This window comes from Anoplolepis gracilipes, chromosome 3 (assembly GCF_047496725.1).
Source record: "Anoplolepis gracilipes chromosome 3, ASM4749672v1, whole genome shotgun sequence".
In the NCBI taxonomy this organism is placed as follows: domain Eukaryota; kingdom Metazoa; phylum Arthropoda; class Insecta; order Hymenoptera; family Formicidae; genus Anoplolepis; species Anoplolepis gracilipes.
In genome coordinates this window covers 5,748,777-5,772,103 of record NC_132972.1, presented here as the reverse complement: position 1 = coordinate 5,772,103, position 23,327 = coordinate 5,748,777, and the positions used below count along the sequence as shown (strand labels likewise).

General features: G+C 29.4%; 2 protein-coding genes across 2 annotated transcripts; one reads left to right on the top strand and one right to left on the bottom strand.

Annotated features, from left to right (window-relative positions):
- The first annotated feature begins 329 nt into the window (after positions 1-329).
- On the top strand, positions 330-2,169 carry LOC140664290 (uncharacterized). Its single transcript, XM_072889301.1, has 5 exons — positions 330-410; positions 875-937; positions 1,071-1,133; positions 1,210-1,323; positions 1,786-2,169. The coding sequence occupies exons 1-5, from the start codon at positions 330-332 to the stop codon at positions 2,167-2,169; spliced, it is 705 nt and encodes a 234-aa protein (XP_072745402.1).
- Positions 2,170-7,733: 5,564 nt separating this feature from the next.
- On the bottom strand, positions 7,734-19,057 carry LOC140663857 (uncharacterized). Its single transcript, XM_072888372.1, has 3 exons — positions 18,820-19,057; positions 12,962-13,043; positions 7,734-8,818 (listed from the first exon to the last, which is right to left on the bottom strand). Exons 1-3 carry the CDS (start codon positions 19,054-19,056, stop codon positions 8,124-8,126), a joined length of 1,014 nt encoding a protein of 337 aa, XP_072744473.1. The 5' UTR covers position 19,057; the 3' UTR covers positions 7,734-8,123.
- Positions 19,058-23,327: the final 4,270 nt, after the last annotated feature.

The following is a 23,327-nucleotide window of genomic DNA, read 5'->3' as shown; positions in this document are numbered from 1 at the left end:
GGATTTATCGAAGCGTATTAATTGCAATTTATTCATTTTTATTATTTATTATTTCGTATAATAATAAAATATAAATTTATTTATATTTATTAATTTGTAAAATATTTATATTTATATTTATTAATATTAATTATTCAATATTCTCGTCATAACTCGTTTTCGATTATCTTTACTCAACTTCAGTTGAATCTGGAATTTTTGGCAGATAATTACATGAGGAAAAGAAAATTTCTGATCCGTCATTTCTTGCAATGAATGTTATTTGAATACGATTTTAATATTCAAATCAACTTTTGGTTTGAAATTCTTTAATTGTAATAACGATAATTATGTATCTGATATATCGCTTTTTTACCAGTGTAATTTTTGCGATAATAAATGCGACTATCGTTTTATACATGTGTCAACGCGTAAGTTGCAATCATTTTTATATTTACATGTTAAATTTTTGAAATATAAAAGAATTGTATATATTATAAATTATATAAATTGTAAAAATATAACACAAACTTTATATACATATAAATATTGTAAAATCTTATATATACTTTTTTATCGAGAAAAGAATGAATATTTATTCTTTATTTATTTATTGTTTCAACTATAACAATAAAACATAAATTTATGAATTATTAATATTTATATTATTAATATTAATTATTCAATTTTCTTGCCATAACTCGCTTTCGATTATCTTTACTCAATTAAATCTATAGTATTTGACAAATCATTATACAAGGATTTACTTTATATCTCAGAAAGGGACAGCAAATTTTAAATTACATATTTTAATTGCAATGGATAAACTTAATAAATAAAATACTTAATAAATTGGTTAAAAAGTAAATATGAATAATGTCATAATATTTTCCAGTTTTTCAGAGTTATGAGAGCACATTATCACATTATGGCTGAAGCTGAGAGATTCAATTCGATCGTAAAATATATTCCATGAAAGCAAATAATATATTAATTATTCTTGTCATTAGTTCTATAGTTTAAATTAATATTAATAATATATTTCAAATAATATTGAAATTATATTAATAAAAAATATTATCAACCAATAGATTTCTGAATCACGCGTAAGCCTTGATTATATCAGCTCGAAAGTATCCCAGGGAATGGATCAGGTACTTTAAATTAAATTATCTCCACAATTGAAAGAATAGTACGACACAGTAATATTTGATAAAATTACTTGTGCAGATGAAGGAGGACATTGCCAGAGAATTATCCATTACCGATCATTTAACGAAGCTTAGTTCGAAAATAGGATTGCTGCTGCAACGTTATTCCGAATTGGAGGAAGGATTGATCGAGGTATAAATGATAAATAGAGATAAGCATTTAAATTTTTCTATTTATTTTCAAAAGAATTCTTAATCATGTATAAAATTCCTTAATAATATATAAACTTTAATAAATTGTTTTGCAAAATATTGTAAAGTATACATTCCGGAAAATATTACAAAATTATTAGATGGACCTGCCTATATGTATAATATTATACATATAGGCAGATTCAAATATTTCTTTTTATATAAAACGTATAAAAATTTTCGTATTAATTATTATATTTTAGGCCAAATATTATACATATGAAAAATATACGCTAACGTGGTTTTTATATCAAAATTATCAGGAAAAGACGTGGAAGAAAGTACAAAATAAAATAAATTCAGAATCTATTCCTCAGCAATTTGAAGAGATCATATATATCATATATTTAAATTATCCTACATATATTGTAACTGATTAGGGGATTCTGTTTCTTTTTGTCAGCTGGTGCGAATGGATCACAACACCAAGAACGTACGGATCGAAACACCAGCTGACATCAATGAGGAAGTCAAGAGCATCCTCGTGGCAATAAGGAAGAAACAACCTCAGCAGCAGCAACCCAACCGTCCGCGAACGCCGAGGAAATTGCGGATATCAACGAATACTACCACTGGGTTAAAGGAACCACATAATCTAGTCGCGAGTTCAAAGTTTCTCACGTCGCAATCATATGACATTGCCGATCTCTCGAACGTAATGTCCGAGAGACAAGAGAGGCCACGTACGCCCGCTTATCCGGAAGTGCAGTTGTTGAACGATCCGAGACCGGCAGAAACCTGTGTAAAACCCATTGGCTTTCGGCCATCCTGGAAATCCGAGGTTTAAAATGTTCCTCGGATAAATGTTTGTTTTTATTTTTTTCGATTCCTTTTTTCGGTGATTGACGTTTTTTAAAAATTTACGCAGAAAAATTATATATATAAATCAGATATAAATAAATAAATAAATAATGTTTTCCATATTTGGAAAGTGTTAGTTTGAATTTTTTTAAAAATTTCGAAATGTCAAACATATATGTGGGTGAATATGTATACAGGAATATGATAAGAGAAATAACGATGATTGAAGACAGCATATAAAAAGATGTAGACAAAGCATAGTTTCCTGAAATTATTTTTTATTAAAAAAACTATCTAATTGGAAAATACATACACTGTGTTATTTGTATAGAAAATGACTGTATAAAATTATGGGTTTTATTTTTTCTTTTTCAAGATATATATAAATAAAATGTTACTTATTGTTGGAGAAGTGTAGTGTTTCTTTTGAAATCTTAACAGTAGCAATCTTTTTATGTTACGTCTTCAATCAGCAAATCATTAATTATCGTTCTCTTTATTTAGATAGCACATTTTTACAGAATGACAGTATACGAGTAGAGAAGACAAATTGTGTAATACATTTTATATGATCTTTAATCGACAAAATTTCATCAAAGTAATGACGGTTTTAAATTGTCTTAATTCAGGATTACTCCCGAAGAAAAACATCTTTGCCAGGTCACATGCTTTGGATGTAAAGATATCTTGAGTATTTTTTTTTTAACGCCATCAAGACTTTTTTTCAAATGAGTTCTCTCAAACAAGAACAACATTCCATTACGATTACATCTCTTAATCGCTTCTAAAATCTGAGTATTTAATTTTACGTAATATAATTCTGAAATTCACACGTTGATTTGAGAATTAATATATACAATTAATTACACAGTAACAATATATACACGCTGTACATATCAGAATGTAAATTAGATACGAGTATTTTTTTACAGCACAGCGTGTCTCAAAGAGTCGTCAAATATCGCAACAGCAAAAGTATACATATGTATAAGAGCTCCTTTGGAATAAATTCGAGTATTTTATTTAACAATTATTAATTTTAGAATCAACAAATGGCGATTAATTTTCCAAAAATCTTTATCTGTCCAGTTAAATTTGTCATCGGTTTAATCAAATAAAATAATCTTTTTATATTTTCTTATTTTTTGCTTGATTTACATATTATATTTTATCTGCAGGAAATATTTCAAAACTAATAGATATTTTGCTAGTTACAGATTTTGTAACAATTATGAATGATTTGCATTTAACAAAAATTTTTGTGATAGGCCTTCAATTGTCGCAAGCGTTTAAATTTTTTGCTATTAAAAATATCTGAACACCATTTACTATATATACATTATTCAAAAAAATATATTTCTTTTTATATCAAAGTTAAAATTAATTAAAACATATGAAAGACTTGTTTATTTATTTTTAAAGTTTGCAAAAATTTTTAGAGTTTGCTTATAATTTTTTATTAATATTAGATATTTCGATAACTATAAATACTTTCCACTGAAATAATCGCCATTTTTCTTCTAGCTTACACTCTGTAATTTATGATTAAAAATACATCCAGTAATTTTAAGCAAGTAAACGAAAAATTATTAAAGATCTTGTATCAGCTAAACAATGCCCACTGATGTTGCGAGAAAAATATTCTCACGAACAATTATATTTCACATCGACTAATTCGTTCTTAAACATGCGACCATTAAAGGGCAGCAGTAGAGATGAATTATTAATTTGCAAGGTCGAATTTAATTTGGCCGAAATTTTACAAGTTTAAATAAAACGAGTTCTCTGAAACGCGTGCAATTCGCGCATCAGTCAATCAGCAATGTCTCTCGCGCTTTTCCTTACCCTTTGCCCTTTCCTCGCGCCCTTTCGTTTCGCTATTCTCTCCTCCGGCCTCTTGTATCCTGCGTTAATTAACGTCGCTGCTTGTCCGCAAGATAATTATTGAGCCTCTTGACGAATCCGCTCCAACCGACCCGATCGATCTCATCGAAGTTCCGTTTGAAGAAGCTATCGAACGCGGTATCGATCTCGTCGATATTCCTCTTGGAGAAACGATCAAACACCGATCGGTCGATCTCGTCGAAATTAACTGGCCGTATGTTCGTCGCACCGAATCGTCTGCAATAATGGCCATATATGATAGCACGTTACATAAAAGTATCTGGTATAACTTGTTATTTATAAATCTAATTATTATACTTTTTTCTAACTAAATATAAGAGATAAAAATAGAGAAGAATAGATATGTTTTATTTTTTATAAAATAAAATTTCAGAGAGATATGTGTATTAAAAAATGTTTAAATGGAATTTTATCGAAACTTTTTAAAAAGAAAAATAGCTTAAGAAACACCGGATATATTTTTTATGTTTATACATAGTTCTATATATATTTTTTTAAATTTCTTTAGAGATGAAAAGCGGTTAAATTTTTTGCTATTAAAAATATCTGAACACCATTTACTATACATACATTATTCAAAAAAATATATTTTTTTTTTATATAAAAGTTAAAATTAATTAAAATATATGAAAGACTTGCTTATTTATTTTTAAAGTTTGCAAAAAACTTATTATTTTTATATAAAACAAGTATTCGTGCAGAAAATAATACGGCAAAATTAGGGTCGGATATTCAAATGAGACGTTATTGCCGGAAGTGCTCAGACATGACGAAGGAAATATCGACTCTTGTAGTTAGATGCCGAGATATAATCGCTACTAACGCACAATTCTTTTTCATTTCATTTTTTTTTTTCAACGAGATCGGATAAATGTAATTGAATATCTACAATGATATCCGGAACTAATTAAAATAGCTCCCTTAAATGAAAAAGCAATAGTGAATAACAAAATGTTATAGGGACTATTATACTATTTGAAATAAGGATGATTCAAAAAATTCGGATAAAAAGAAATTTTTACAATTGTATGGCAATAGAGTATTTTAAAGATCGAAAGAGTTATTTAATATCAAAAAAATACCGAATAATGGAGTCATTTTCTTCCTCAAGTTTTTCTTTTTTTGTCGTTGGATAAAACTTTTATTGTTGTGATAAGAATTGTAATCAACACGCATTTCCTCTCTGATTTTATCGTTTGCCCTTTTTACCAGATCAGGTAATGTAATCGAATATTTACAGCGGTACCCGTCATCATCTAGCATTTGTGAGAAGAGAGCGGAAAGGCAATGCTCAAGTTCACGTTTGTGGTAGAATTTTCGGCAGAAATGCGATCAAAAAAAGCAATATCAAATTTGATAAGGAAACTGAGCCCTTTGCGCGTGACCCTTCAATAAACGACACGTGGCACTTTTATCGTCAAAGCGTAAAATGGTAAAGAAATATGTAAAAAAGTGACGTGAGAAGGAATAAAATGCTGTATGTATATATAGGGTGTTACAAAACTATTCAACATTTTTATAGTAGATAGTACATACAATAATAAATAAAAAAAGTCTTAGTAAATATAGATCGAAAACTCAATTATTTCAGGAATATATAAACAATTTTATATATTATTATCACTAACTTAGCAGCTTCTCTAATATTTACAGGTATTCCATATGTTTTCCTTTCATTTCAATGTCACATACATAGATCAAATAGATTCGCAATTGTTGGTTATATAATGACAACTGAATGATTACTGGTGAAATCTTTTCAGATATGTATGGAATCTGAATAAGAACATTCAAACCGTGGTTTGTAAACACCGAAACATATAGAAGCTAATAAGTCTTGATAATAATATACAAAATTATTTATATGTCTGAAACAAATGTTCTCCACACATGTTTACTAGAGTTTTTTACTCATATTTGTGTGTACTCTCTACCATATGAATGATTTTTTTTAACACTCTATATAAGTCGAAAAACAATGTGGTTATTTTATTTCTTCAAGAATAATGTTAATCGATTTGGGAAATCGTGCTACAATTCCTTTGGAAACAAAGTGTAGGAATAATAATAATAAAATATGTAGAAAAAAAACTCAGAAAAAATATTATTTACATACTTAAATTAAAAAATTTTTTAAATATATATTTTTATTACAACGAACCAGAAAACAAACTCAAACGTGCGCTATCTCATTTTACACAGAAATGATTAGGTGTTTCTCTCTGAAAGAGAAATAAAATGTTTTTCATCTGCAACATATTTATATACCTAAGTTTATAAAAGTTCGCAAATTAAATCGTGTCCTTATTAAAGCGCGATTCTAATTTAAAAGTTTGAATCAAAACATCTGTTTAATTTATCACAAATTATAATTCAATCTGTATAATATCTGCTTAAATAGTTTTCTTTCAAATTATCTGCTCGATTTTTCAAATTGATTCTTTTGGTAATCTTTAAAATTAATTTCCAGTTAAGATATTTCATTGTTCGAACTGAAAAATATTAAATGTAAACAAATTCACATGGAAAGATGAAAAATTAATAATTTATATAATTTTGGTTGAAGAGAAATTAATACATACAAATAATTTCTTTAAAGAAACTTATATACATATAATTTTTCAATAATGCATTTTCTATAAAAAAAAAAAAATTATTATATTATATATTATGGATTTAATTAAGAATATTATGTCTTCATTTGATCCGATATTCTATAAATCTTGAAATATTTTACAATCCAATGTTTAATGAAGCGTCGGATAAATTAAAAGTTTGTTTGATGGAAACCTTTTATTTAAATGAAATCAATAATAACATCTTACCTAAGAGGTGTGTATCTCTTGTTTTCACCAAAGGTTGCCCCAGATAGCGAATCCAACCCTCGACGTGCTTGCCGCAATAGATGACCATCTAAATTGCGGCTGCCTGCATCTTGAACATTTTTAAAAATTGTACTAGATCTACATTGATTTTATGTGAAAGGCTGAATAAGATTATGGAAAAGACATGAACATCGGAACGATCAGATTGGAAAGACTATAGATATGTCTGTAGGTAGATTACCAGCTATATACTTGATAAAATAATAAAAATACAATGTCAATGCTCAAATGCTTGTTGCTTTTCTGTAAAACTATTAGTCAGTCATTTGATGATTATTATGACAAAGTAATGTACTCATCGCGGATTTGTGGATCAAATGTATGTACCACATGTAAGTATATTTGAAATTTCTTTAAACGTATAAAATTAATATTTTAAGAGAGAGAGAGAGAGAGAGAGAGATTCTTTTCCTTTAAATATAAATTAAAAAATGTAATTAACATATTATAAAACACATATGTATATTTTTACATTTTCTATCTATAAAAATAATGTAAGTATTTTGCAAATATATATAATATATTATATATAAAATTAATATATCTTGTTTTTATAAAATATGTTTATATAAATATATATATATATATATATATATATATATATATATATAGAGAGAGAGAGAGAGAGAGAGAGAAATATGATAGAAAATGTAATGAGAGAAATAATTTTTTATAGTGAAGATAAAAAATATTAGCGGTAAAAAGTGAAAAATAAAATTGTGCAATAAAATTTATTTTATATTTTCTATACATTCTCTTTTTCTAGAGAAATTTACTCCAACTTCAATTATTATTATTTTGTGCAATTTTTTAAATATTTTAATTATATCAAAATTGTATGCATATTTACTACATATATGATTAATTGATTCCAATTTGTTATATAAAGTATATATAATACTTGAACAATTAGAAAATCAAAAGTAATGTTGCAAAGAATAAATATAATCATCATTTATGATCATTTTTAAGCTTAATTAAATTCTTTTTCTTCATTTCCTGATGATTTCTTTGGATTCAATCCAATCAGGTAAAATCCTAGTTCCTAGTTCCCCATTTCCGTCGATTTGTTTCACGTTTTTCAAGAGATTGTTGCTGTTGATCTGATCCAGTTCCGCGCAAATTACAGCCTTTTCGTGTCTGTCACGGGCTATTCAACGTCCCGCTTTATTTCTGCATTCGAGTAATCGGCACTTCTAACTAGATTTCCACCGCCAATTTGATCCAGATTCCTTACAAGATGCCCACCGCCAATTTGGTCTAGATTTCTTACGAGATGTCCACCGCCAATCTGATCGAGATTTCTCACAAGATGTCCACCACCGATGTGATCGAGATTTCTCACAAGGTGCCCACCACCAATATGGTCTAGATTTCTCAATAGATGTCCGCCACCGATTTGATCAAGATTTCTCACGAGATGCCCGCCGCCGATCTGATCCAAATTTCTCACGAGATGCCCACCGCCAATCTGATCTAGATTTTTTGTAAATCTTCCACCGTTCGCTCTTGCGTTGTTCAAAACATCATGATCGACAAACTGATCTGTGAGCAATTGTTTATTCACTTGATCGGCATTTGAATCGAGAGTATACGCATGATTCGTTAAATCTATGAATGTTTTGGAGCTGATTGGAGAATTGAGATTTTCATCACGATATCGATCAAAAGAAATTTCTTTCCGGCCGATTGCGTCGAGTATTTCTTCGTCATTGGTAGAATCTGCATGTTGAGTCAAGCGATCCGTTAATTCATCTAATAAACGTCTGAGCTGCTTGTCACTATCTGTCACAAGATGTCCATCGCCGATCTGATCCACGTTTTGCTTCGTTCCTTGATTTGTTCCTACAATAATGAAATAATATAATTAATATGGTTTTTCATCGACGGCATTGAAACCGATATTATTTTAGTAAATTAAATTTTCGATGTTAAAATATTTACTACACTGTTAATTACATCGCAGTTTTCAATAATACACCCTCCCCCTTCCCCCACACACCTACGTGCATATTGTTTTATAAATTAATTAAATAATGAATGAACATAAAAGAAGAATAATATAGATGGTATTTCTTTAAATTTTGTATTGTAATCAGAATCCACCAAAATACAATAACATATTATTGGTTTCAGTTATTGTTTTACATTTATTCACGATTTCAATTTACGATGTAATTCATGTAACTATGTTATGCGTAATGTCAGTAATAAAATAATGTCTGCTATTTATTCATTGAAAATTAGAAATATTTTTGCAACGTAATAAATACATGCAAAATTATTACATTGATTATATAATGTACATGTGTGATCCTATCATTTGACGAGTAACGATCAATCTTTCAATGTTTTTTAAAAAAATATACCAATTTTGTCGATTTTCTTAAAATAGTATAATGCTGTGCTATTTTATACGATAAACTTGCACACGAGCTATGCATGCCATTAAAATCGTCGAAGGACCATGTAAGGCGAACTTTATCGTGCAGCAGGAGTTTGAGTAAAAGTTATGGGAGACCTGAGTGCAAAAGCATGCGAGGCGAACGTTGTCGTGGCATGCGTGAGGGCAAGTGACATTAACGGGTTTTTCATGCCTAAACTATTATTATACGCTTACCTTCTATCGACACCGTCGACGAGTCGACGATCTTATCAATAATCCGCGTGTATGTCAACTGTCAACATTTCGCACGTGACATTTTTCTGCGCGCTTGACACTCACACGCGAATTTTTTCCGTCGCGCGAATTACGTGGATAAACTGATCGCAAATGTGTATCAGTACTCAAACTTGAGTCTGGTTTATGTAAACTATTGATTCGATTGTTCTTGAATTATCAAACGCGTTATTTATAAAGATGATTAATAAGCAGAATTTGACATAATTATATAGTGAAAGATAAATGCGTAAAGACAAAAATACAGGGTCAAAAAGGTTGAAATGACGTAAATAAATGATGTAAATTCACACGACTTAATAAATTAGAAATATATACGACCGGTGATCGCATCAATATTTCATTGTTTCGTTTATATGTATACTAAATATTAATACACAATTCTTAAGTACTAGTCTGGCAGAAGAAAAGAGAACACTCTTTATTATTTAATTAACTTGTATCTCCTCAAATAAGGATATTTACATCGGAGTGATCTTGTGGAAATCGACTTATAAAAATAATCTCTATACGAATCGATATTATACATATTTATTCTCCCGGTATCTTCTTTCTAATCTATTATTTAGAAAATGTTTGTGTATATATAAATTATTCTCTTTTATTTAGATTTTTGCCATTTTTTGCAAAAAGGTTCAAGAATTAATAATATGTTATATGTTATTATATGTTATAGTTATTATCTGTTATATGTTATTATACGTTATAGTAATTAATAGTATATTATATGATGTAATGTTATATGTAATGACATGTTATATGGATGTAATATATTATAATTTTGTTAAAATAATCACGTCCATGTTGCTTGTTCATGTATTTTTTAAATTGATTGAAATTTAACGCTAATTAAGTTTGTACGAACGATCAATTTAACCATTAATCGTAATGTTTTATAATCAAACCATAATATGCAATCAGGGAAATGCATCGTGATAATTGCGTCATAAAACCGCACTTCTACGTCACTTTCTATCTAGCAGAGAACGTTCGCTGCATTCAAACATGCTCTACAATCTATTGTTTATTTAATTTTAATAACTTGATTTTACAAGACAATAATTAGTCGACATAACGTTATGCATTCTATAATTGAGCATTCTCTCTCTCTTTCTCTATCGGGACCATATGAAATAAAACCGCGTTGTCCATGAATAACACAACTCGTGAAAAAATTTTAATTCTACTTTAATCTCTTAAAAATGTTAGAGAAAAATTTATATTCTATGTATACATATCATTTTCTTTTAACGTTTTATTTCTCTCTTTCTTCCTTAAAAAGTTTCAATTTTTAACAAAATTGTTGCTCTGTTTCTCATTTTTTTTTAGAAAACATTGTGTTAAATCTAGAAATATGCAGTTTCCAAATATATATAGATTCTTTTGTTGACTTCTTTGTAATAATTATATGTCCACAAAAGATACACATAAAATATTCAACATTCGGTAACATGGAAAATTTTATTTCTTTTTTCTGAAGAAACTTTTTTCTCTTCTAATATCTTTTCCATAAGTAGTTATATACTTTTTCTTGATATTAATATAATTACTTAATATAAATTTCAATTTATTTTTGTAATTTTGTAATATGATCAAGCTATTTTGGGCGATACGTTAACATAGTCTGTTTTACAAATAATTAATTATAGTACATAATGTAAACGATTTATGTGGGTAATTAAATATCTTGATACATAATTCCGTTCACAGACCGCATAGAAGTGATACATCAAAGGGCAAAGGATCATGGTTTACGTATAGTAGCCTCGGTGTGGTATCGATCATCACCGTTTTTTTCCCCGACACGATATGCAATTCACTATAATTAGCCGATGCGTACACTTGTCAGTATGTGTTCAAAATGAAATAGAAATTAATAACAGTGACAAATTACTTAACACACTAATCGCGTGTGAAAAGTTCATGACGATAAAACTCTCAGAAAGTAGAATGACCTGTATTTTTCGGCTTTATTCGTATTTGCTGATGTCCGTCGCCTGATAACGCAACAGATTTCAGACAAAATTTATTTCTGTATTTAGATATTTATTGATCAAAAGGAGAGAGAAAGAGAGAAAAGCTGTATCTAATTTGTCGCATGTACAGGATATCCCACGAGTGAACTTCTAAAATACACTCTAGAGATCATTCTAAGCAAACAAGTTTATATACACTATAAGTTTATATACATGTCAATTCGGCTAAGTTATAAAAGCAATTTTATTAATATTATATATTTATAATAACATTTACATGAATATTGTTCTCTAAATAATCTAGGCATGTTTTAAAATAATGTGACTTTACTTGACACTTTAAAATAGTCTATTAAATGTATTAAGAAATTTGTAATAATAATACACGGAGAAAAAATTAAGATTGCCATAACAGAATAATACTGTTAATTTTCACCCTTCCATATAAAAGAGTTAGGGGAATCGTATGATTGCATATCTTAATAGATATATTTAATGTAATAGCAATATAACTTGAACTTATAGTACATTTCTTTTCCAAACATAGAGAATGTTGTTGTAGCAACCATAGTAATTTTTTCCGTGTAACAATGTATGGCTATGTGTACGACAGCGCTATCTAAATGCCAATGTTTCAATGTCACATAAATATTTGGGCTGACGCACTGCGTAATAGAAACTGGTACTTTGTCCGAAGCGGAGCCGGGGGCTGAGGACCATTGTCAGAATTTTCTGTTACTGACAGGAATTAAATTCTTCTCTAAATTAAAGTCTATCTTGATTGATAATTGAGCCGAATTAATCTTTTGGATATAGTACATGAATTTTTTTGTTTAAAATTATCTCGAGAACACATTGTAGAAATTTGTCGGTTTATTCGCAGGACACCTTGTATAGTACAAAAATTATTCTACGATACGTTTAAAATACACAGATATTTGTAAATCTTTATCTTTATCTGTATATTTCAAATATATAATATATTCAAATATATAAGTATATAATCTCTATATATATTAAAAATAAATATACGCGAAATAAATGAAGAAAAAAATGTGACTAATATAATTAAACTATTTAAAAATAGCAAAAAAGATAAAAAACATTGATTAAAAATAGTATTCATAATAATAAATTATTAATATTTCTATCTTTTTTTTACTTGGTAGAAAAGATATGTACATTTTAATAACTTGACAATATTTATTTCAAAAGACTAATACTCTGAAAAAAATGAAATTTATGGTATGTTTTTCTGTCCTTGAAGACATTTTCCCTTCTCTCTCTCTAATAAGCAAATCCATTGTTTTTTTTTCCTTGAATGATACTTACTACGATCTTCCAAGTATCTTGCCAAGAGGTCCGCCAACACTGGTGATCCGTATTCGTCTCGTTGCAGCGTGTTCGGTATTCCCTACAACCAGAAAAATAAGCAAAACTTTTTAATTATAGCCACAAGCATTTTCTTCTCGTTACTAATAAAACTGTTGTTTGAAACTGACTACATTTTATACTACTTACATCAACATTCATTAAATATCAAAATGACACAATAAAATTGTATGTATAATTTAACTTATTATTGGTATAAAAAGTCGAAAAATCAGGGAGAAAGAAATTACACATGGCAGAGAAATTTCACATCATTTTAATTTTCACAAGAAAAATATAAATATAAAAGATTTTGAATTTTCCAAAAACCAAAAAAAAAGTGACCAAAAAAATTTGATACATATACATGTATATATGTATAAACATAATATTAAAAAAAATAAAATTTTAAGAATTTTGATTTATATAAATTATATAAATATATAATAGATGTCCTATATATTTGTGTGTGATTAAATATCATTATAGTATAATTATTATATAATTATTTATATATTATGTAATTATAATAATATATTATAATTATCATGCAAATAAATTGTAGATTTAAAATCACAAACTTTTTATAAGCCTGCAGTGTTTTAAAATATATTCATATTATATGTGACGTGCAAAAATATATCTATTTATCTATCTTTTAGTAAAAAATGCAAAATGTATCGCGTCGCATATTATTACGCTTTATTCAAATATCGCGAGGTTATCTTTAATACTGACAAGCTTGATATATTTATATGTGGCTTAAAAGCGTAGGATTATTATTTATTCACAGCAAAAACATAGTTATTTATTTCAGTACGTATATATATTTCAGTATCTGTCTAACATCGGTAGGATCGAACGAGCGTTGCGATATAATATTGAACGAAGAAAAAAGAAAATTGACTTACATGCATGCATAATGCAAAGCTTAAGATCACGTGAAGAAGTGCCGACCACGTGCTAAGTCCGTTCTGAGCGTGACGACAGCACGTGCTCGTCGTCTTTTTTGCGATAGCTTATCGAGCTTACAACGAGGTTACAACGAAAGCTGCCATTATGCTAATTACAATTTCGTTGCTTTGGTGCTCGGCCTTACTTTTCCGTAGATCGAATCTTCTTCGCGACAGGAGTATTATAAATTCCCGGCATAGCCGTCCTCCAACTTCGGTTAAATTGAAAATGCATTATGATGGTCGATATTGTACGATCGCGTGCATTCGACGAATGTTAACTCTCTCGTTTTATTTTATTATACATTTCTTTGCGGCAACCAGTTATTGATAATGTTTCTCTTTCATATTTTTCATCTCTTCTCATGAATTTGTTTGATTTTACTTTATTGACAAGTGGAATTTAAATTGAATTTTGTTACAGTGGAGTTGGAAGCAATCCATTTATATCTTGAAAAGAAATTTTCTTTATTTTCAGGATCTTACAAATGGATTTTGCTTCTGTCAAATATCAGCGTTAATTAATTATATAGGTTTTGCAGAAACCTTACTTAATATATCTGTTAAAAAAGTTATATAATTTATCATTGTATTTAATATTAATAACCGTTCTTTGTAAGATTCGAAGTAATAGTTAATCCTTTTTAATAGGTCGACCCTGAATGCATCCTACTAACTACATTTGCAGATCGATATATTATGCTACGGCTTGTCATTATATCGTTTACTTGACTAGCGCCAATTATAAACGTTAAGGTCGACATTGTATCGAAGGTTTCGTTTTTATTCGATAAATTGCCTGCTCTTTTTACTACGGTCGAAAGTGTTTTTCCATTCTTTGAATTTATCGATTATTCGCGACATCAACGAAACATTCGACCAAAGTGGAATACCCACGCAAGCACTGGTGCATTTTCCCTCTCCCTTTCTTTTTGAAACACAGCGCGTTTTAGTGGTTCAATCAAATTATATGAAAAAGCTTTTCGTACTCGCTTCGAGGTCTTCCGGAACAACTGCATATCGGAAGGGATAAAAAATGAAGTTTCACGTGCATCACAAAGCGTGTCGGAGAATGGAAAATTTTACGGATTTAATTTTTCCCGTTAAAATCCCGTATGCCATCGACGGTGACGGTATAGCTTCGATCGTACCCTGATGGAATCGCGTTTCTCATCACGCACCTTTACTTGCAGCGTCGAGATACGTGTATAGTAACTGGCAAGTTGCAGTTAATATACTTGACCAGGTTGATAAAGTTTAGATCCATTAAAAATAAATAATAGGGAGAGCAATTGACGAGTAATTAAATGCTTTGCAGGTATAGTGCGGTGTCGTAATTTTACTTACGACATTCAACAGAAACTCAAAGAAGATTTTCATATAGAATGAAGAACGTTGAGAAAAATTTAAATTTTTCGAGGAAAAGTTTATTTCTATTAAATATACAAGAAGATTGCAAACTTTATGAAAAATATGATATCGTTATTATAATATCGGAATATTAGATTATATATCTTCGGGGATATATACTTTAGAAATGATGTAAATCTAGGGGAAAAGATCATATGTGTATACAAAGCATATAAAAAAACCTATAACTGTAAATTTCATGAAAAATATGATATCGTTATACATATATATATATATATATATAGTTGTGCCTTATTTCTCAAAAAGTTAAATTTAACTTATACTTTTTTGCTAAGAAAACTATACTAGTTTAATAAAAAATTCATATTTTTTGTGTAATAAATCTATGTATATCGTACAGAAAAGCAAAGCAACTATAACTGTACTTTTACATAATTATTTTTCTTATTAAAAAATTAACAATCTCATATTCTAACAAAAAGTTACATAAAGATGCATATTTATTTCTGTATAAATTTCTATAAAAAAATTGTGGGTGTGTATATGTGGAATCGCGATTATTTCTTGGTGCTATATCGCATTGCTCAACTATAAAAATGCATAAAAGAGACGCAATTTCTGTTTATAAAGGAATGAACGCTAGAGATTACGAGGACATACGTATGTCGATATTCCCGTGTGGTGCACATATGCGCCGTCTTTTTATAAGGCAAATCCAAATATCATTCCAGGTGCATATCGCGTGGCTGCCTCATGAGCACCATTAGTATGCATGGGAAAACTTTTGCGTGCAGGAATGCATATACGACCGTGAATCTAAGCTTTAACCCGTTCAAATTTGTTTGCTGAATTTTGTCTCGCAAGCATCTCTCTTCGTCTCTAGTGTAATTGTAAATGTCCTTGCAAATTACAATCTCGCGTGTACGCCCCGCGTACTTGCTACATGTTTTTGCATTAAAGACAGCCGATAGTATCGTCGGCTAAAATATGTAGAAAAAAAGAGAGAAAACTAATATGATATTCTAAGAAGAAAATATGTTATTCTCTTGACGTCCTAAAGAATTCTCTGGTCAGTTTCTATTCATGCAAGCGGTAAAGATAAACTCTTGCTACAACGAGATTCGAATAATAATAATGTGAAGCTAACGTCAAAAGCTATTTTTTTTTTTTTTTTTTTTTATAAAGAACAGATTATATTAAAGTTATCTTACATTCATATTTTATTCAAAAATAAGTGATATGTCAGTGGCAATAATAAGTAAGTAATTATTAAAAAACATAATTTACACATTATGTTATTTTTTTTTTTTTTAAAGAAAAAAGGATATGACACGTAAAGTAGGTCTGAATTTTATTTTTTATATACTCTCTTTTTTTTATGATCGATTTTCGCTTATTCCACTTCGCGGCGGCTCGGAAATGTAATGATTCCATTTTTTGCTTTTATCGAGGGACGCTGACGAGATTTTACTTCAATCTGCGGAAGTGCGGAATGAGAGTGGCAAAGTGCAAGCTTTCTCCGATATGTCGCGACTTCACGGTTCATGCCCGTCGAAGAATAAGAACAGAGGAAGAGCGGGGAGGAGGGAGGGGGGGGGGGAGGGTGAGAATCATTGAACACACAGGAATCTGGCGCGGATAATGTCGCAGAAGAAAGGTCATGACACGAGAATAGCGTGCTAGAAGAGACGCAATATATATTTGGCGCCGAAGAAGAACGGCACTTTGCCGAGTTGCGGATGCAACAAGTTGCGAATGCAACGAGGCGCATCGCGCTCCGTTCTTCCGGCATTATCGGCGACAAGAATATAAAAAGCGAAAGACAAACATCCGCGATCCAAGTTCTCTCCCGGAGGGGTTCGCGACTCGTAGGAGTTAATATAAAGCGTGGGATCTACGCAGGAAGATTGTCGAAGCGGTGGCGATATCGCCGTAATTACACAGTGGACACACTGTAAGCTTGTGCCTCTCTTTATTGCCCGCGTTCATCATGAAAAAGAAAGTCTCTCGTAAAAAATTCCGATCTCCCTTTTCTTTGCAGAACAGTCCTTAATTTAATTGCGCAGCTATTGCTTTTTGCCGGAAATTAAATATTGCTGTGATGTATAGGTAATTTTTATTAAATTGACGTTTTTAAAGTAATATGGTATCGTAATTGTTATATCTTGTAAAAATAATTTAATACTCTTTCTAATTATATATAGTTTATGAGTTTGTAGTATAATCATAAGCGTTAGTATAATAATAATTTAATATTAATTAATATTAAGTCAAATTATAAATTTTTAAACATAATAATAAACAAGTTTTTGTAATCTTAAAACAAGAATGTCAACAGATTTTGGACAGTTAATTTCATCATGTTCAAAGCAATGCAGAGTGTCACGTGTTTTATCATTCAATTATGTTCGCTATAACATGACGAAATTAATTACATACTGGTGGCATGTGCAAAGTCAAACACAATTCAATCTCGTTTGCATAATACGCAATTGTCGAAATCGGCGAACAAACAGCTATTCTGCAGTGCTCAGTCGTGCTATTACTTGCAATTATAGTGATTGGCAGCGCGAATACGCGTCTGTTGCACGCATTTTGCTGCAAATTAAAGCATTGTGATGATTTTCGCATCTTCCAATTTAATTGTTACATTAAAATGAATAAATTTATCTTCAACGTAAATTTGCAAAAATTTCTCGTGTAACAATGATGAAATTAAAATATATATATACATTTGAAACAAATTACTTTTAATTGACTTCGACTGTTAATTTCATAAGATAATTTTTAAAAATAGTTGGAAATTGTGCTGTTACAATACATCATTTACATAGACAAAAATTATTTACAAAATTACAATTTATTTTTTTGAATTTTTAGCAAATTTTTGCGTATTTCATTTTTTATGATTTTTTTATTGTTTTGTCAATAAGAAACCGAAAATTTTGGTATTTTGGTCAGTTTATTTTTTTTCCATAATTTCTTCATGCATGCATACGTTAAATTGTTATTACGAAGTAGAAAAAATGTCGCGCAGATTTAATTAAAAAATCCATTAACATACATATACTCGCAAAATATTTAACTGATATTTCTAATGCTAATCTTTATATGTTGTACATAAAATATTATTCTTATGTGATCTATATTTTCTTTTGTATAGTAAAAGGAATTAACACTTTATACTTGGAAAACCGATTACGTTTAAAATCTCTGCACATGTTTTTTATTTAATGTTTTCAATATGGAAAATTTTCAATTTTATAAGTATATATGCTGTGAAAAAACTTTGTCTCAATTTTGTTTAACAAGAGATTTAATTAAGAACAGATTTAATTAATAACATTATATTAAAAAAACAATCCGTTAAACGTACAAAAATACTGGATTCTGACAGGTATATTTAAGGATTTTATTTCACGGTAGAATAAAGAATGTAATTAAAATTACGTCAATGTGACGTTGACACGAATGACTGAAGGGTAAATACTTTACCTGAACGGATCCGGCCGCAACCGTGTAAGCGGCCACGCCGATGAAAACGATCGCGATCGATGAGGAAAATGCCATCACGCCGCGATGTCCGGAATATAGGTTGCCTTTGATACTAAAACGGATGCCGGAACTGGTTCTCCAAGAGAAAATTTTGATTTGCCGCTTGGTATCCTTCGTAAACCGTGGATGTTCACGTCGTGAAAAACGCGTGGAGTGCCCCGAGTCTCGTGCTTCCATGAAATATATAGAGGGCTGCGTTCTCCCCCTGTTTAGGAAGGGGTGCAAATGTCGCGCAGACGCGAGCACACCGTAGACTTTGATGGCGATTAAACATGTCTTTATTTCTGTTTTATGCAAAAGAGTGTACGTGAGAATGTATACGAATTAATAGATGATAAGAGACTACATTGGATAGGTAAATAATATATGAGTTTAGATTTTTTTTTCAACGACGTAGAAATGGGCTGCGTATTCATTTCTCACGATGAAGATGAGATGATATGAGATAAAATGACAATAACTTTAGAATTATTTTAATATTAAAAAAATAATTGCTATGACAATATATTTTGTTTTTCTAAATAAAAAACAATAATAACATCTTTTATTAATAAAAATTACTTTTTATATTTTTAGTACAGTGATAAAAAATTTTTTTTCGAAGCTTGTTATCTAAACTGATAAGAAAGATTTTAAAAAATTGTCCGTCTGAAAACAAAATCTACCTGATAAAATGGCGAGTTTAGTTATTTTACTATCTATCCAGGGAAGGATATAATAATACTTTAATAAACTTGTCAGCTTGAACAAACTAGCAATTTTTCATCACATCGTTGGGTTCCGATAACTTAGCGCTATACGTTTTAAACTGTCTAAACGAGCAAATGATTAATAATCGTTTATCAAACCTGATGTACTTTCTGACCATTAGTAATTCTCGTCAAATAAAGTATTTTTCAATAACGCATCAATTAATGTCAAACTTCGATGTTGCATCTAAATGGCGTTTAGGAGGCTTCAGAAGGAAATTAATATCGAGAGAGATAAGTGATACAGATTAATATTACTTCAAAGGTTAACAGAAGATCATTCTTCGACGTCTACCAAGATCCTCTGAGTATTTAGTATTTACAAAGTTCAAGATCGAATAAGAGTTTTATTAACGTTTGAAAAATACAACAGTAGAGGTTTTTTTAATGTCCTCCATCATAGTTTTTCACAATCCTGTATTAACTATTAAAATTTGTGTTTCAAGATAATCATCCTTGCTTTGTAACCATGTGCTTCATTAACATCGCGGTTGTAATTATTCTACACGGTTACGAAATGTTATATAACTTTGGTAAGATGTTAGCTGAATTTCATAAGAACTCTTTATTAACTATGGAAAAGCTCTCAACGTCATTTGCAGTGTATGATCTTATCTTTAAGGAGTTGTAAATGATGTAATACATAATGATAAAAGATAATATTGATTGAATTTTTAATAAAAATCTCTGTCGATATAAAATCCCACTAAAATTACAAATTCTTATACTATTAATTTTTATTTTTAAACTTTAATTTGTTAAGAAAATTTTAATATAAGTTTAAAAAAATATCTTTTACAATCAATACTTATGAAAAAACAACAATTAGCATAATTCTGAGATATTTTCTATATACAGTTTTAAAACCACCGGATATTGTCTTTTAATAGCAAGTTCTTTGAATAATTAAAAATTAACTTTTCATCAACAAAAATATTGAAGGAGATTATTGTTTTTTGTAAATCTTACAATTTTTTCTATTATACAGTTTTAGAACTAAAATTAAAATTGAACTTTTCTATTAAAGTGTATTCTACCTATAATTAATTAAAAAAATTTTTTGTTAATCTTTTAACATTCCAAAGTTTAATGAAAAGCTCCCCTTTTTAAATCTTTTTTTATAACTAAAAACTTATTAATGTCTTAATATCTTTGCTAAGGAAAAATTATCTCCAATGTTTATTTAAATTTGAAAGGTTTGATATTTAAACGACCAAACTGGCAGAATTAAGCTTAATTCATTTATTAAAAATTAGAACAAGCTTTTCATGATGACAACGTTTTGACTTTTGGTTTAGGTCCTTTTCAAGTCGTTAAAAAATTAATTAAAGAGTTGTAAGTTAAATGTCACAAGCACACGTCAAAAAGTAGACTGACGTGTGCTTGTGGCGTTTAACCGAAACGTTGTCATCATGAAAAGCTTGTTCTAACTTTTAATAAATGAATTAAGCTTAATTCAGTTTGGTCGCTTAAATATCAAACCTTCCGAATCATTTCATCATTGGCGATATCAATTATTACTAATTTACTTAAATTGTTTGTACGTTACAAAGAGAAGGAAGAGAAACGTTTTTTTTTTTCAACTTTGTTATGACAGCAACAATTTTTTTACCATACTTTGTGACAATATTGGAAAAAATGAATGTTAAATTGCGATTAACTCACGATGCTTTGTCATTGCAGTATGACTGATCTGATCAAACGATCCAGCGCACATACGTAAATGGGAAAACCGCGAACTGCCAACAAAAGGAAGAGAGGGGAGGCAAGTACATGCAATCGATCCTGTTCTGTATATCTAGTGCAGAAAATAATTCTTGGCCACAAAAGTTGCGTGTATCTTGTTGCATGCATCGCTTACACGTTTGTCGCGCGTAAACAGTGAGAAAACGGATTCAATGACTATGAAACAAAATTGAATCATAGAAGTTGAATAAACGTTCTGAAAATATATAAAAACGTGTCAAAAGATGTACTCTGTTTCATATTTCCAGAAGTGTATAATAACTGATTAATGTATAAATATTATTTAGAAAGAAAAAGAGAGACTCTTTTAAAAGAAATTATACTATGCTATTAATAGCCGAAGTACATAATTAACCCTTACTCTCTACTGGTGGGTCATTTTTATCTGTGATTTTTCTAACAGCGTTAATTTCTCGAAAACAAACGGCCGTAAAACAATATATTTAAGCAAATTATTTTTAAAATTTATAATTCATTAAACGCATCAAAAATATCCACGATTAATGAGTGTCAAAATCCGAATCGTCAAAATATAATAATACATAATTAATATTAAAACCAATCTACAAATCATGTCCATAATTTAAAATTACACGTAAAATATACGAAATATTAAGAAATTGTAAGTTTGGACGTTGTAAATCTGGTTGTAAATCTCTATTTATTTATATGTACGGCATTATTTTTATTAAATGTCCTTCAACAATCATTTAGAAGCCATCAAATCACATCGATTAAATAATGATATTGAAATTCTATTATCGTGCATGCCATTGTCAATGTAATAATACAATATTGTTCATATGCCCTTTGTAGAACTTTTTGTCGATACAATCTCTGCTATCGGGAAATTAAAAAATATAACGAGTTTCTGTGCCAGTTATGCAATTCGCGAGATTTCGAACACGTTGCGTCATTTCGTTACGAATCTCGTAAACGCTAATGGACAGAGAAAGTGCATTTTCATTACTTCTCTCTCTCTCTCTCTCTTTCTCTTTCTCTGTGTATACCACAGAATAATAGCAACATTTCCGTTAGCTCAGTAACGCTATCCCGAAGAGAGCAACCCGTTGTTGTCGCAATATTTCGACGCGTCGTTAAAACTTATGACGAGCTCGTTAAAAACAGGCTCTGATTCTTGCGCGTCCATATAAATTCTATTCCAATTGTTCGTCCAAATGTTAGTGTGACATGTGGTTCACGTTGATGGTAATCGAACACAGTGACGTCGCGTATCAATTTTCCGCGGGTCATCTGCGGTAAATTAAATTTCAACTAAAATTGCTTGCCATATAACGTACGTCACTGAATTTTGAGAAAATAAAAACAAAAGATAATGGGTGATATGACTCACTATTTTTGTCAATATCATTTTAATATGCATTGCGCAGAATGAAAATAAAACTGTTTATTGTACAATTTTATAGAATTAAATTAAATTTCTATCAAGATTTAATTGTTAAAGATACAATTAACTCCAATATCTTATATTTAAAAGAATCAAAATTGTTGAGTAAAGTATTAATCCCTTTCTTATAAAAAACATGGAATAAATGAGTTGTCGAACAATTTGACACACTATGTCAAAGATATTGTGATAAAATAAATTTTGATAAATACATTGAGAAAAGTTTTTATTTTATGTAACAATTTTAATTCATGTCGTATACATGACATACTAAATTAATACTCGAGACAAATCTTCCGCAATAACAATTTTGAACTGCTTGAAAAAAATAGACTTATGTATAGAATTATGATTTTAAAAATTATATATAATAATCATATTTAACCACATGTAATTAGATCCAAAATTTAGTACGATTATATATGGGCATATATAATTGTGCCAAATTTCGGATATTTTATCATATATGACAAAATATTTAATTACTTGATTAAAAGTATTAGGCACCCTTAAATTTTCCGTATTTTTTATTTTATTAATAGCAT